General features: G+C 44.0%; 1 protein-coding gene across 1 annotated transcript in view; it reads right to left on the reverse strand.

Annotated features, from left to right (window-relative positions):
- Nucleotides 1-13,448, reverse strand: part of RHOQ (ras homolog family member Q) — a 50,672-nt gene that overhangs the window by 28,320 nt on the left and 8,904 nt on the right. The window contains exon 2 of the mRNA XM_075863213.1: nucleotides 7,996-8,054. Coding sequence (XP_075719328.1) covers nucleotides 7,996-8,054 — 59 coding nt within the window. The remainder of the gene's footprint in view (nucleotides 1-7,995; nucleotides 8,055-13,448) is intronic.

The following is a 13,448-nucleotide window of genomic DNA, read 5'->3' on the forward strand; positions in this document are numbered from 1 at the left end:
TGTGTAAGCAGGTGGATGTACTGCTGACAAGATGCATATGTATGGGACTGAACAGTGGTATTATCGATCGTCTGACCCCATACATCACGATCATTAATCCGTTTAAATGGAGCAAATGATCGCCGATCAACATATTGTATTGCAGATTGCCGCTCGTTTAGCCACTTTAAAGAAGAACTCCGATAAACTTACATACGGAGTCTGATAGACTTGCATAGAGAAACTGGCTTCTGGTCCACACAAGACGCTGTGCGACAACACGGGGGAGCCGAACGGAGCTTGCGTTTTGTATAATAGACTCTCGGTGAGCAAATAAATATCATTTAGATGTACAAGATGCCCATTAAAAACAGGCAAAAAAATAATGGGAGCTTTTCTTTAGGGCCCTCTGCACACCCTGCAGATTTTGTTGCAGAAATTTCTGCGACTGCAAATCAGTTCCATTCATCTAGACGGGGTTGTTTCTGCAACAAGCACAACATCTGCAACAAAATCTGCCACGTGTGCAGGGGACCTTAGAGTCCAGAGCTGAATTCACAATACTGTCGGTTGTTATTGGAAACAGTTAACAAGCTCAAAGTCAGACAAACCTATACCATGTGCTACAGCGTGTGCCTAATGTCCTAAGTATACACAGGGCAGGGACACAGTGATCATCCAGTGACTTCTCTCGAATATCGGTGGTGTTCGCATTAAAAGGAGTTTCCCCCAATGAAAGTATTGATAGCAATGAGGCTGCAAGGCTGGTCAATACCAAAAATGCAGCATAGTGCAGTATTTTCCTAGAACCACTGCGGCTTCTTTCTTGCAATGGTTTGTGGTCATAGCAGTCAGACCCCTAACAAATCTGACAATGATAGCTTATCCCACCGCTAAGCCATGATTGTCTTAAAGGGGTTGGCCACTCTTTAAATATGAATGTCTTATTTCCAAGCATTTCATGGATCCATAAGAGGTCTTTATAAATTTTGTTCCCCCCAGGTCAGATCTGAAACATGCGCCGCAGAATGGGGAGCATGTAAACAAATGTGGCGCTGTAAAGGATCTGTCAGACACAGCTTCTGTGTCGACGCCCGTGGGTAATCAGTCTGCACCTGCTCCTATGTCTGTGAGACTGACTCCATCTTCCACCACTCAGCTCTGCTCTGCTTGTTTCCTGGCTCTGCTGCTGCTTGAACTACTGATCCTCTGCTTGTTATTGACCTTGGCTTACTGACCACTCTCCTGCTCAGCGTTTTGTACCTCGTGCACTCCTGGTTTGACTCGGCTCGTTCACTACTCTCGTTGCTCACGGTGTCTCCGTGGGCAGCTCCCCGTTTCCCTAGCTTCTGTGTACCCTTGTCTGTTTGTCTGTCGTGCACTTACTGAGCGTAGGGACCGTCGCCCAGTTGTACCCCGTCGCCTAGGACGGGTCGTTGCAAGTAGGCAGGGACTGAGTGGCTCACCTGTCTGTCTCCCTCCCCGCCATTACAGGCGCATTGATGAACTCGACCATCAGGTAATGTATCACGTGACTGCATCATTTGTAGCATTCTCTGCACATGCGCATGTGTATAAAAGCTGTGGCTTAAGCAGCAATTATATATACCTGTGCAAATGCAGGCTGGAGTCACAGAACGGATGAGGCTTCGTTCACACCTGCGTTCAGCTTTTCGTTGTTCTGCTCCGTCAAAACAGCAGAACATGGCAAATACCGGAAAAGCCGGTTCCATTGACCGTCGGACACAACCGGCGGCCAACAGAACGCATTGACTTTAATAGGTTCCCTCGGGTATCCGTGATTTTACCTGAAGCAATAGCGCAGCATGCTGCGCTATTGTTTCTTGTATTTTCGGCCGGATCTGCAACGGAGGACCCAAACAAAAAAAAACCACAGCAAATAATATTTACAAGGATTGGCAAGTTTATATCATGTATTTAGAATTTATATTCCGACCTTGAATAAATGCCAGTGCTTCGAGGAATATCACAGGAGAAATCCAATTACTACTGATCGGCTGCCATTCTGAAAACTCCAGGAACAGAACAGACACAAGCGCAGCAGATTTCAATATGTAAAGCCCAGCTATTCAGATGGACTGCGCGTCTGCCCTGCTCAGTGGAGAGTATAATCCCCAACGAAAATGAGATCCCTGTATGCATTTGTTGAAATTTCTTTTTCCACTGCAGCGGGTAATAAAACATTTCACCCATTCATCTAAAAAGGGGACTACAATGACAGATGACACAGATTAAGCAATATAACCATGTGCCTGACAGTGTGGAATGAGTCGAATTTCTATGGACTGCTATGAGAAAAGCTTAGCTGATATTTAAAGGGATATTCCTAGACTACCTTTTCGTTTCTGATTCTCATCTTACATTCCACGCAGTTTGGACATATCACACCATCTGATCATGCACCTATTCTCATACGACTTGCTATTACTTCCCTCCCTCCTCGATGCTGCTCATGGAAACTTAATGAGACACTTCTGGACGACGATAGAGAGGTTGCTAGACTAGAGGACGCCTTATCTGACTTTCTTTAAAGGAATGAGACTCCGGGCGTTTCCCCTCATTTAGTGTGGGAAACACATAAGGCATTTATTCGGGGCGAGTTCATTGCCTTAGGCTCCAGATTGAAAAAAACAGAGACAGTCCAAACTAAATTCCTTACTAGCCCAAATGTCTTCTATGGAAACTATAGGTAAGATATCCTTAGCGATCTCACTGCAAGACGACCTCTGTGCATTGCGACGCCAACTTAGGGACCTTCTCAATTTCAGATCAGCCAAACTATATCAACGTAGTCAATTTAAATTCTATGCGCACGGTGATAAGGGATCTAAAGTTATGTCCTCCCTGGTTAATAAACAGGTGGGGGTGGCTCATATATCGGAAATGAAAACGAACACGGGTTCTACCGTATCGGATATCGGCGATATTACCCAGGAATTTCTGTCCTTTTACACCTCTCTCTATAATCTGCCGGTAGATGCACAATCCTCCACTCACATCGAAAATTTCTTGAGCTCTTTGAGTCTGCCTTCTCTTTCCGAAACGGATAGAATTGCTTTACTGGCCCCGTTTACCCTACAGGAACTGACCCTCACGCTGAGTTCGGTACCCAAGGGAAAAAGCTAGGGCCCTGATGGCTTTCCCATCTCTTACCTTAAACGATTTCAGGGTCTCCTTCTTAGCAAATTTCTTGCTGTTTGCAATGACTTACTCCAGTGCTCCCATTTGTTGCCTCAAGCCCTCGAAGCTCATATTACCCTTATCCCCAAAGAGGGGAAGGACAAGGCTGACTGTGGTAGCTATCGCCCTATCTCCCTACTGAATGTGGATGTGAAGCTGTGGGCTAAGTTACTTGAAAACAGGATTAAACCCTTGTTGCACAACCTGATTGGTCCAGAGCAGGCTGGGTTCGTCCCGGGACGGCAGACACAACACTACCCGCTTAATAAATCTCGTACATTATGCTAGAAAATCACACGTCCCTTTGCTATTCTTAAGTACTGACGCGGAGAAAGCTTTCGACCACGTCAATTGGGAATACATGAGAGCCGTTTTGTCAAAATTTGGTTTCCCTCCTGGGTTTATTCAGGCCATTTTCTCATTATACTCTTCCCCTAGGGCTAGATTGAAACTTAACGGCACTTTTTCACCATCCTTTCAAATACTGAATGGCACCAGGCAAGGGTGTGCCTTATCCCCTTCCCTTTTCATACTAACCATGGAAACTCTCATCCAGAAGATCCAGGGGTCAGATGAGATCAGGGGTCTAAAGGTAGGAAATTTTACACACAAGACTGCTGCCTTTGCAGATGGTTTATTGCTCATTATCAGAAACCCTGGACCCGCTTTCCCGGTGATCCTTCGGATCTTTGCAAACTTTGGCCTAGCGTCTACTTTCAAAATCAATTTTACTAAATCTGAAGTTCTAAACGTGTCGGCTCCCCTTACGGTTGTAGATCCTATTCGAAGAAGCTTACCCTTTAAATGGCCAGACACTGCGATTAAACACCTGGGTATCCTCTTACCTAGAGATCCGGCCCTTTTATACTCTCTCAATTTTTGTTCGTTCTTACAACACATTCAAACACACTTGGACGGTCTAACCTTACCCTTTGTGGCCTGGTTGGGCAGGAAAAACTTTAAGACCTACATTCTCCCCAAATTCTTATACTTAATTCAGGCAGTACCCATTTTCCTACCCCTGTCCTTTTTTATTAAATTAAGGAGAGTGTTTGCGCGTTTCTTGTGGTCCAAAAAACACCCCAGGCTGTCGTATCGTTCACTGTCTCTACAACTGCACCAGGGTGGCGCTGGTCTGCCGGACCCGTTTAATTACTATCAGGCGGGACATTTAAGTAGATGGGTTTCCTTGTGCAGAGGAAGTGAAGATCCCCCCCCCACGTCACGCTTGAACGTCACTTATTGGGTGATATACACTCCCCGCTGTTGTGGGGATTGTTTCCGCACCTTCCGGTCCCCAAAAACATTAGCCCACTCTCCAGAGGCACTATAATAGCTTTTCGCTCCTATCTTGCCTCTTCAGATCCGACCACACAGTTTTCCCCGCATGCTCCCTTGCGTATGGTCCCTATTATATTGGGCGGTAAACCCCCACTGGAGGGCATCTGGGACTCATTATGGAACATCCCTATTTCAGAGGTCTTTGATAACCTGATTTCCGCAGATGTCTCATCCATTTTACCATCGCACCATACTGACTCTTTGCACTTGTTGGGTTTTCGCCATTCCTGTAACACTTTCAAAAATAGCTACCCTGTTCTTCCTGCAGCCTCCTGGCTAGATGTTCTCACCCGCTTCCCCTCACCCCCTAAAAAACTATTGTCCAAAATCCATTCTGACAATGATTTGTAAAGTCCCTGCAGGCGGAAAACCGAATTTCATTCAGGCGTGGGAAGTGGAATTGGGGAGGATTATAGACAAACCCAACTTAACCCAGAAACTTAGGGGTTCTCATGGTTTCACTAGATGTGTGAGAGTTCAAGAAAACTCCTTTAAAACCCTCACTCGGTTGTATAGGATTGTTGTTCAAATTAGGTTTCTCCCCAGATGATCTCGGTTGGCGTTGCAGAGCTCACACTGGTTCACTCTCGCACATTTGGTGGAGCTGTCCAAAGATTATTCCTTTCTGGGGGGCAATCTCCTCCTCCATTCTAGCTGTATGCAACAAACATGTGACTTTGTCAGCCGCTTTAGTTCTCTTGTGGAAAACCTGATCCAACACTTCAACCCGCAAAACATGATCTAGTGACTTTCGTGATTACCGCGGCAAAATTACTTATCCCCTTTAAATAGAGGTCTGTTGACCCACCTTCTATTAGAATGTGGGTTGATAAGGTTGATCACCTCTGCAGGATTTAGGAGCTTGCTAGTTGGGAAGATAGGAATCATGCTAGATTTGAGAAGACCTGGGGTCCTTGGAGGGCTGCCAGGGACGCTATTGCTTTGGATTGATTTACCCCCCCCCCCCTCAGGTACCTAGTCCATTCCCTTGCTTTCTTCCTACGCTTCTCTACCATTGTCTCTCAATCCCTTAACTTGCATGGTCTTTAATTAGCACAGTTCTCACTCTCTCCTTGTACATAGTTTTTACATTTATGTTAGGTTTCTTCTGTACTTCATATTGCTGTATTTGCTTATTACATCTCTGGTGTATATTTTGTGTCTGTACCGGTTATTTGCTGGCATATGACTTGTAGAGCTTCTCTAAAATGTCATCATCTCCTTTGCTATGCAAAATATTGTGAATTTTTATTTCTATAAATAAAGAATTGATAAAGGGATATTCCCCCTCGAGGTCTACATTTTTACTGCTGCAATTTCAGATTCTCTAGGTGGTTACTTATGGTTTACCATGTGGGATAATAAAGGAAGTTCTACCTTTGCTTAACATTGGTTCTAGGTCAGCAAGTGTAAAATCCAGGATTTTCATTATAGATCTTCATTAGTTTTGTCTTTTTTTAATTTTTGGTTAGCTTTTAATGCAGTGTAAAAAAGAAAAAACTTTTGTTGATGGTTTGCAGGTAGCAACTATACTCAAAAAGTACAGCAAAAAAGGGTAATGAAGATATAGTGGATTAAAACGATGCTAGATTTACTTTGTTGGTTATATGATAAATAGTAGGCAAAAGGTGAAGTTTATACTTTATGTTCTAGTTTAAATAATTAAAAGAATAAAGCGCCCAACAGATATATAAATTATATCTTTAATAAACAGTTAAAAATATATGGAAGAGCAAGAGTGATAAAATGGAAACGGATCGTCCAGAGACACAGACAAATAGCACACCTCAACATCCATTACCAGGACCATGTCCTAGTGCAATATATATATATATACACATATACATACACACACACACACACACACACACACACACTAGTCCTTCTCAATGAATTAGAATATCAAAAATGTAATTTATTTCAGTAATTCAATTAAAAAAGTGAAACTCATTCTATAGATTCATTACACACAGAGTGATCTATTTCCAGCATCTTTCTATTTTAATGTTGATGATTATGGTAACAGTTAATGAAAACCCCAAATATTGTATCTCAGAAAATTAGAATATTTAATAAGCCCAATTTCAGTGGGCTGTGCTATATTAAGTCCAGAGTCAACGCAGCGTCTACCAGGACATTTTCGGGCACTTCATGCTCCCCTCTGCTGACCAGCTTTATGGAGATGCTGATTTCATTTTCCAGCAGGACTTGGCACCTGCCCACACTGCCAAATGTACCAATACCTGGTGTAATAACCACAGTATCACTGCGCTTGATTGGCCAACCTAAACCCCATAGAGAATCTATGGGGTATTATCAAGAGGAAGATGAGACACCAGACCCAATAATGCAGATGAGCTGAAGGCCGCTATCAAAGCAACCTGGCGTCCATAACAAATGCTGGAAATAGATCACTCTGTGTGTAATGAATCTGTATAATATAGGAGTTTCAGTTTTTGAATTACTGAAATAAATAAACTTTTTGATGATATTCTAATTAGGACTAGTATATATATATATATATATATATATTACACAAAAAAATGGCCACAGCACACTGCGAACACCAATGGCACCTAAGCTCTATCAATAAATAAATATGAATTACTGCTGAATCTACTTACAATAGGGAGGTTTTTAGCGCACATTTTGATGAAGTTGTGTGAGCCCACCTGCCACAACAAGGCGACGACCTCTCTTATAAGGTGGATCCCTACGCTGCTCAAACACCCAGAACTGGGACTAAGCCTACATATACTAAGGGATGGTAGGAACCAGCATTAAACTAACTAAAATCACCCAGGGCAGAATGGGAGGAGTGCAAGATCACAAAATGCATATATGCAATACATAAGAGACGCAGAAGTTTGATCAGCACATTCCAGCAAAACGAAACAAAACGCGTATAAAGATGCAAGAACACCTGTGCCTGCAAAATACAGTACACAAGAAAATGGCGACCGCACTCTGCGAACACCAATGGCACCTAAGCATTATAAATAAATAAATATGCATTGCTGCTGAATCTACTTACAATAGTGAGGTTCTTAGCGCACATTTTGCCTAAATTGTGTGAGCCCATCTGCCACGACAAGGCGTCCTCTATAAGGTGGGTCCTTATAAAGTGTTGTTTCTTATGTACTGCATACATGTGGGGTTAGTAACTGCCTCCATTTTTTGATCTTGCCCTCCTCCCATTCTGCCCAGGGTGATTTTAAATAGTTTAATGCTGGTTCCTACCATCCCCAGATATATGAAGGCTTAGTCCCAGTTCTGGGTGTATGTGCAGCGTAGGAACCCACCTTATAGAGCACGCCTTGTCGTGGTGCCTACAGCAGACCTTTTTACAGGAGACTTGCCTGATTTGCTGGTTGGGAGACTCCTGGAAAATCCGGGAGAGTAGGGAAGTATGAATGAGAACATAGAGAAATAGTGAACAATAATCCAAAACACAGAGCCACATGTTATACTCACTTGCCCCGCAGTGTCATAAAGTCCAAGGAGATACTGTCTACCACCGGCGGTAACACTGACTGAAAAAGCAAACACATCAGCTTAGACAGTGTGCGATGGACCCATTCCTACATAATGTCTTCACAAAGCAGCAGAAGTAAGGGTATGTTCACACGCCCTATTTACGGACGTAATTCAGGCGTTTTACGCCTGGAATTACGGCCCAAAAAACGGCTCCAAAGCGTCGGAAAACATCTGCCCATTGAATTCAATGGGTCTTACGGTGTTCTGTGCAGACAGGCTTTTTTTTACGCGCCGCTGTCAAAAGATGGTGCGTAAAAAGACGGCCACCTCAAAGAAGTGCCTGTCACTTCTTGGGACATAATTGGAGACGTTTTTCATTGACTCCATAGAAAAACAGCTCCAATTACGTCCGTAATGGACGCCGTGAAAAACGCGTGCACTTGCAAAAACGTCTGAAATTCAGGAGCTGTTTTCGCCTGAAAACAGCTCCGTAATTTCAGACGTATTTGGCGTTTGTGTGTGAACATACCCTAATAAATACTAAGACGATGGATGATGTGTTCATTGTACTACGGTGTCACTTATTTCCCTATCATTAATAGCGGTGGATACATAAATATACACACAATATACAAACTCATAAAAGATATAAAAAGTTTATAATAGACAAGTTTACAAGATTGAGGAAAGAGACAGCAGATTGGAGTAGCGCAAGCCGTTTACAGGATCGGCCGAGATGGTACGTAAAGGGGATTCCAATTTTCGACTATAGACATTGATGGAATACAGGTATATCTAGGACATTATATAAATCTTTGATTGTAGAGGGTCCAACCTCTGGTTCGGATCTCTATAGCGAAGTGGTGACCCCCGTCAGCTTTATTCCTCCCCAGTACCGCTCTCGGCCATTCAATTGAAGCGATGATGACCTCAGTTTTGTCCATGCTGAATTGATGAAGTGGAATTAAATTATGAAAGAGACAGTAGGTAGAAAAGAACCCTGTACGGCCACGATCACAACATATATCCATTACTGAATCCGGATGTATTAACATATGGATTTTACCTTTCATAAGAAATTTAGTGAAATCGGCAATGAATAGGGCATGCTGCAGTTTTAGGCACTATCCACACGAGGGTTTCCGATTTGCGTCTGCAAAAAAAGGACCGTTTTATGCGGTTTACCGTTTTGTGAGGTATCCGTGTGTCATCCGCTTTTCTCGTCCAAATTTCCCCTCTACAAGGACTTCCTGGTTTCACTTTCTTTTTCTGCACTTCTCTAGCAACTGATCCGTGAAATACAGACCGCACACAAATGTAGTCCGTGTGCTGTATGGTTTATTCACACATCCATAGACTTCAATGGGCAAGAAAACGGACCAGAATAGGACACGCTGTGAGTTTCTCACAATGGACACGCTCCGTTGAAAAAAAACAAAAAACGATGTGTGAATAGCCCCATTGACATGTATGTATCAGGGTGCTGTCCGTTCTTAAAACAATCAGCACATTGACAAGAAACATGTCTGTGTGAATAAGGACTTAGTGGATGTTCAGACGTTGTGAATTAGCTGCGAATTTTTGGTGTACATTCCACACAAAAATCAGCAGCAATTTACAGTACAATGCATTTAAATGGAGCTTTCAAAACAAGTTTTCAGGCTATGCTGCAGATTTTCAAATTGGCGGCATATCAATTTTTATAAATCTACATGCAGATTTGCAGTAAAATCCACGGCTGGAAAAGTCTGCTACATGTGGACTTACCCTTAGGCCTCATTTACACGAGCGTAATATACGCGCGTGCGGCGCGCGTGCTTTTCACGCGTGTCGTACGCACCTATATTACTCTATGGGGCAGTGCAGACGATGCGTGAATTTTGCGCAGCGCGAGTGCGTTGCGTAAAACTCACATGTTCTATAATCGTGCGTTTTTCGCGCATCACGCACCCATTGAAGTCAATGGGTGCGTGAAAACCACGCATGCCGCACGGAAGCACTTCCGTGCGAACTGCGTGATTCGCGCAAGAGCTGTCAAAAGGATGAATGTAAACAGAAAAGCACCACGTGCTTTTCTGTTTACAAACATCCAAACGGAGTGTCAAATTAGAGATGAGCGCACCGAACTTCACCGGGTTCGGCCGAACTCGTTTTGACCGAACCCGGCAAAAAATGTTCGGGTACGCGACGTCAGGAGACAGTCACTGCCCACGGTGCTGAAAGAGTTAAACTGGTTCAGCACCCTGGACAGTGACTTCCGATCACAATATACATGTACGTGTAAAAAAAAACAGAAGTTCGGACTTACCGATAACTCCCGGCTCCTTCCTCCAGTCCGACCTCCCGGGATGACAATACAGAACAAGTGACAGCTGCAGCCAATCACAGGCCAAGCACAGGCTGCAGCCAATCACAGGCTGCAGCGGTCTCATTGACTGCCGCGTCATCCTGGGAGGTGGGGCCGGATGACAAGAGAGGGACGCGTCACCAAGGCAACGGCCGGGAGACCGGACTGGAGGAAGCAGGCAGTTCATGGTAAGTATGAACGTCTTGTTTTTTATTCACAGGTTGGTGTATATTGTGTTCGGAACTCACTGTCGAGGGTGCTGAAAGAGTTACTGCCGATCAGTTAGCTCTTTCAGCACCTTGGACAGTGACGGGCGTCGACTAGCCTCATCTCTATGATGGCGGCTGCGCGAAAATCACGCAGCCGCGCATCATACACGGATGACACACGGAGCTGTCAAGTGCCTTTTGCGCGCGCACAACGCAGCGTTTTTTGCGCGCGCAAAACACACACGCTCGTGTAAATCAGGCCTTAGGCTCGGTTCATACAAAGCGTAAATATTAGTCTGTTCATGACAGTTTAAAATAGGCCAGGCCTAACAAATCTCCCGTAAATTTGGGAATCAAAGGTTCTTGCCATTTAATGCCTCCTCCACCTAAAAAAAAGTAGGTAGGGCTTAACGGAAGGGGTGTGGCCACCCACTGCCAGACATATCGACTATAATTTACGCAGGAAACTCGTGTAAATTATAGCGGAGATGTACGGCAGCTCCTAGGTGGCTTAAATTTCCCTTTCTTGCTCACGGACCACCAGAGATGCTCCTTATCTATTAAGAGGTGTGTGTATCAGTTGTTGTTTTGTGGAAGATAACACTGCGGCATTTCCCTAAGTCGGAGATTAACTCGAGACTCTTTCTAAAAGAATTTCCCACACTAAGGCCTCATGCACACGAACGTATTTTTTTCCTCCCGTAAATACTGCCGTAAATGAGGGTACTTTGTCACACGTATTCGACCCGTATTCCACCAGTATTTATGGACCCGTGCCCGTAAATACGGGCCCGTTGTCACCAGTATTCCACCCGTATTTACGGACCCGTTTTCTATGCAAAATTGCATTACACTAATCGGCAGCCCCTTCTCTCTATCAGTGGTGGATAGAGAGAAGGGACAGCCATTTTGGGCAGAGTTTCCACAGCGGAACGCAGTGATTGGCTGCAGCGGTCACATGGGATGAAACGTCATCCCGGAAGGCCGGACTGGAGGAAGAAGCAGGTAAGTTAACTTTGAATACTATTAACTCCAGCAGTAGTCACTATCCCGGGTGCTGAAAGAGTTACTGCCGATCAGTTAACTCTTTCAGCACCCTGGACAGTGACTATCCCCCGACGTCACCTAGCAACGCTCCCGTAATTACGGGTGCACACACGTAGCCACCTGTAATTACGGGAGCCCTATAGACTTCTATGGGCCTGCCCGTGCCGTCATTACGGCCTGAAATAGGGCATGTTCCATATTTTTCAACGGCCCGGGCACCTTCCCGTATGCAAACGGGAAGGTACCAGTGACCAATAGAAGTCTATGGGCCCGTAATTACGGGCATTTTTATGTTCGTGTGCATAAGGCCTAAGGCCCCATTCACATCACAGTTTTCCCATACATTTTTACGTGTATGCGGGGAAGACTCTTGACGTACTAAACGTGTCCATTGGCTTCCATTGACAGACATCCTTTTGGACTCTGTCTTGCCGTCATACATCATGTAATATCTACCTAACTCATGAATCATTAACCATTTGCTCCTTCTTTTTCTTATCTTATTTTTTTAATGTGTGCCCCCCTTTTTAATTATGTTTCTTCATTTTCCCTACCTTTATTAGGGTTTAGCTATCTGTATAGAGCGGTTTATTATTTGTACAGATCACTTTTAATTCTTGTCTACTACGCTCCTCAACATTGAAATTGCAACACCAAGAAGGAAAAGTTTTGGAATTGTGAAAATCACAGGATCGATAGACATGTTAAGGATATGCAAATGATACAAAATGGAAACAAAAATATTCCAAAGTTAAGTCAACTGGCACTACGACAAACAGCACCATCATCCCACACCACTTGATCCGATTTTTGCTTTCAATCTGAATTTACGCCCTTTACACATGCCACAAATTGGAGCCGGGTGCTTGAAAATTTGATGATGTGCAGATCTTAGAAACACCCGCTGCTTCCTCCATTTGTATAACCTTACGGCTTGTCCTACTTGGTGTTGCAATTTCAATGTTAACCCATTAGTGACCGCCCCATAGTGTTTCTACGTCGGTCACTAACGGGCCTTATTTCGATGCCATAGACTTTTTACGTCGCTGCATCGGAATAAGTAAACAGAGCAGGGAGCTGTCAAATGTCCCTGCTCTCAGCTGCCAGAGGCAGCTGAGAGCTGGGGGCGTCCCTGCTCTGCCGGGTGAGATCGATATTAGTATCGATCTCACCCGTTTAACCCCTCAGATTCGGTGCACAATAGCGTTTACCGCATCTGGGTGGTTTTGGAGAGAGGGAGGGAGCTCCCTCTCATCCAACTGACACCCGGCGATAAGATCGCCGAGTGTCTGTGTCTCCGATGGCAGCTGGGGGCCTAATAAAGGCCCCCAGGTCTGCCTGTCATGAATGCCTGCTAGATCACGCCTCTGGCATGACTTAGCAGATGCCTGGCCGTTTTACACGGACAGGCATAATACACTGCAATACAGAAGTATTGCAGTGTATTATAAATGCGATCGGACCATCGCATAGTTAAGTCCCGTAGTGGGACTAGTAAAAAAGTTTAAAAATTTTTTTCATAAAAAGTGGGAAAAAAAAATAAATGAAAAACCCACTTTTCCCTCTTACAAACTGCTTTATTATTAACAAACAAAATAAAGTAAAAAAGTTACACATATTTGGTATCGCCGCGTCCGTAACGACCACAACTATAAACTTATTACATCATTTAACCCGCACGTTAAACGTCGTAAAAAATAAAATAAAAAAAAAACATGCAAAAATTGCTGTTTTCTTTGAATCCAGCCTTAAAAAATGTGATAAAAAGTGATCAAAAAGTCGTATCTACTCCAAAATGGTACCGATAAAAACTACAAGTCGTCCCGCAAAAAAAAAGCCCTCCTACA

Source organism: Rhinoderma darwinii, chromosome 4 (genome assembly GCF_050947455.1).
Source record: "Rhinoderma darwinii isolate aRhiDar2 chromosome 4, aRhiDar2.hap1, whole genome shotgun sequence".
In the NCBI taxonomy this organism is placed as follows: Eukaryota; Metazoa; Chordata; class Amphibia; order Anura; family Rhinodermatidae; genus Rhinoderma; species Rhinoderma darwinii.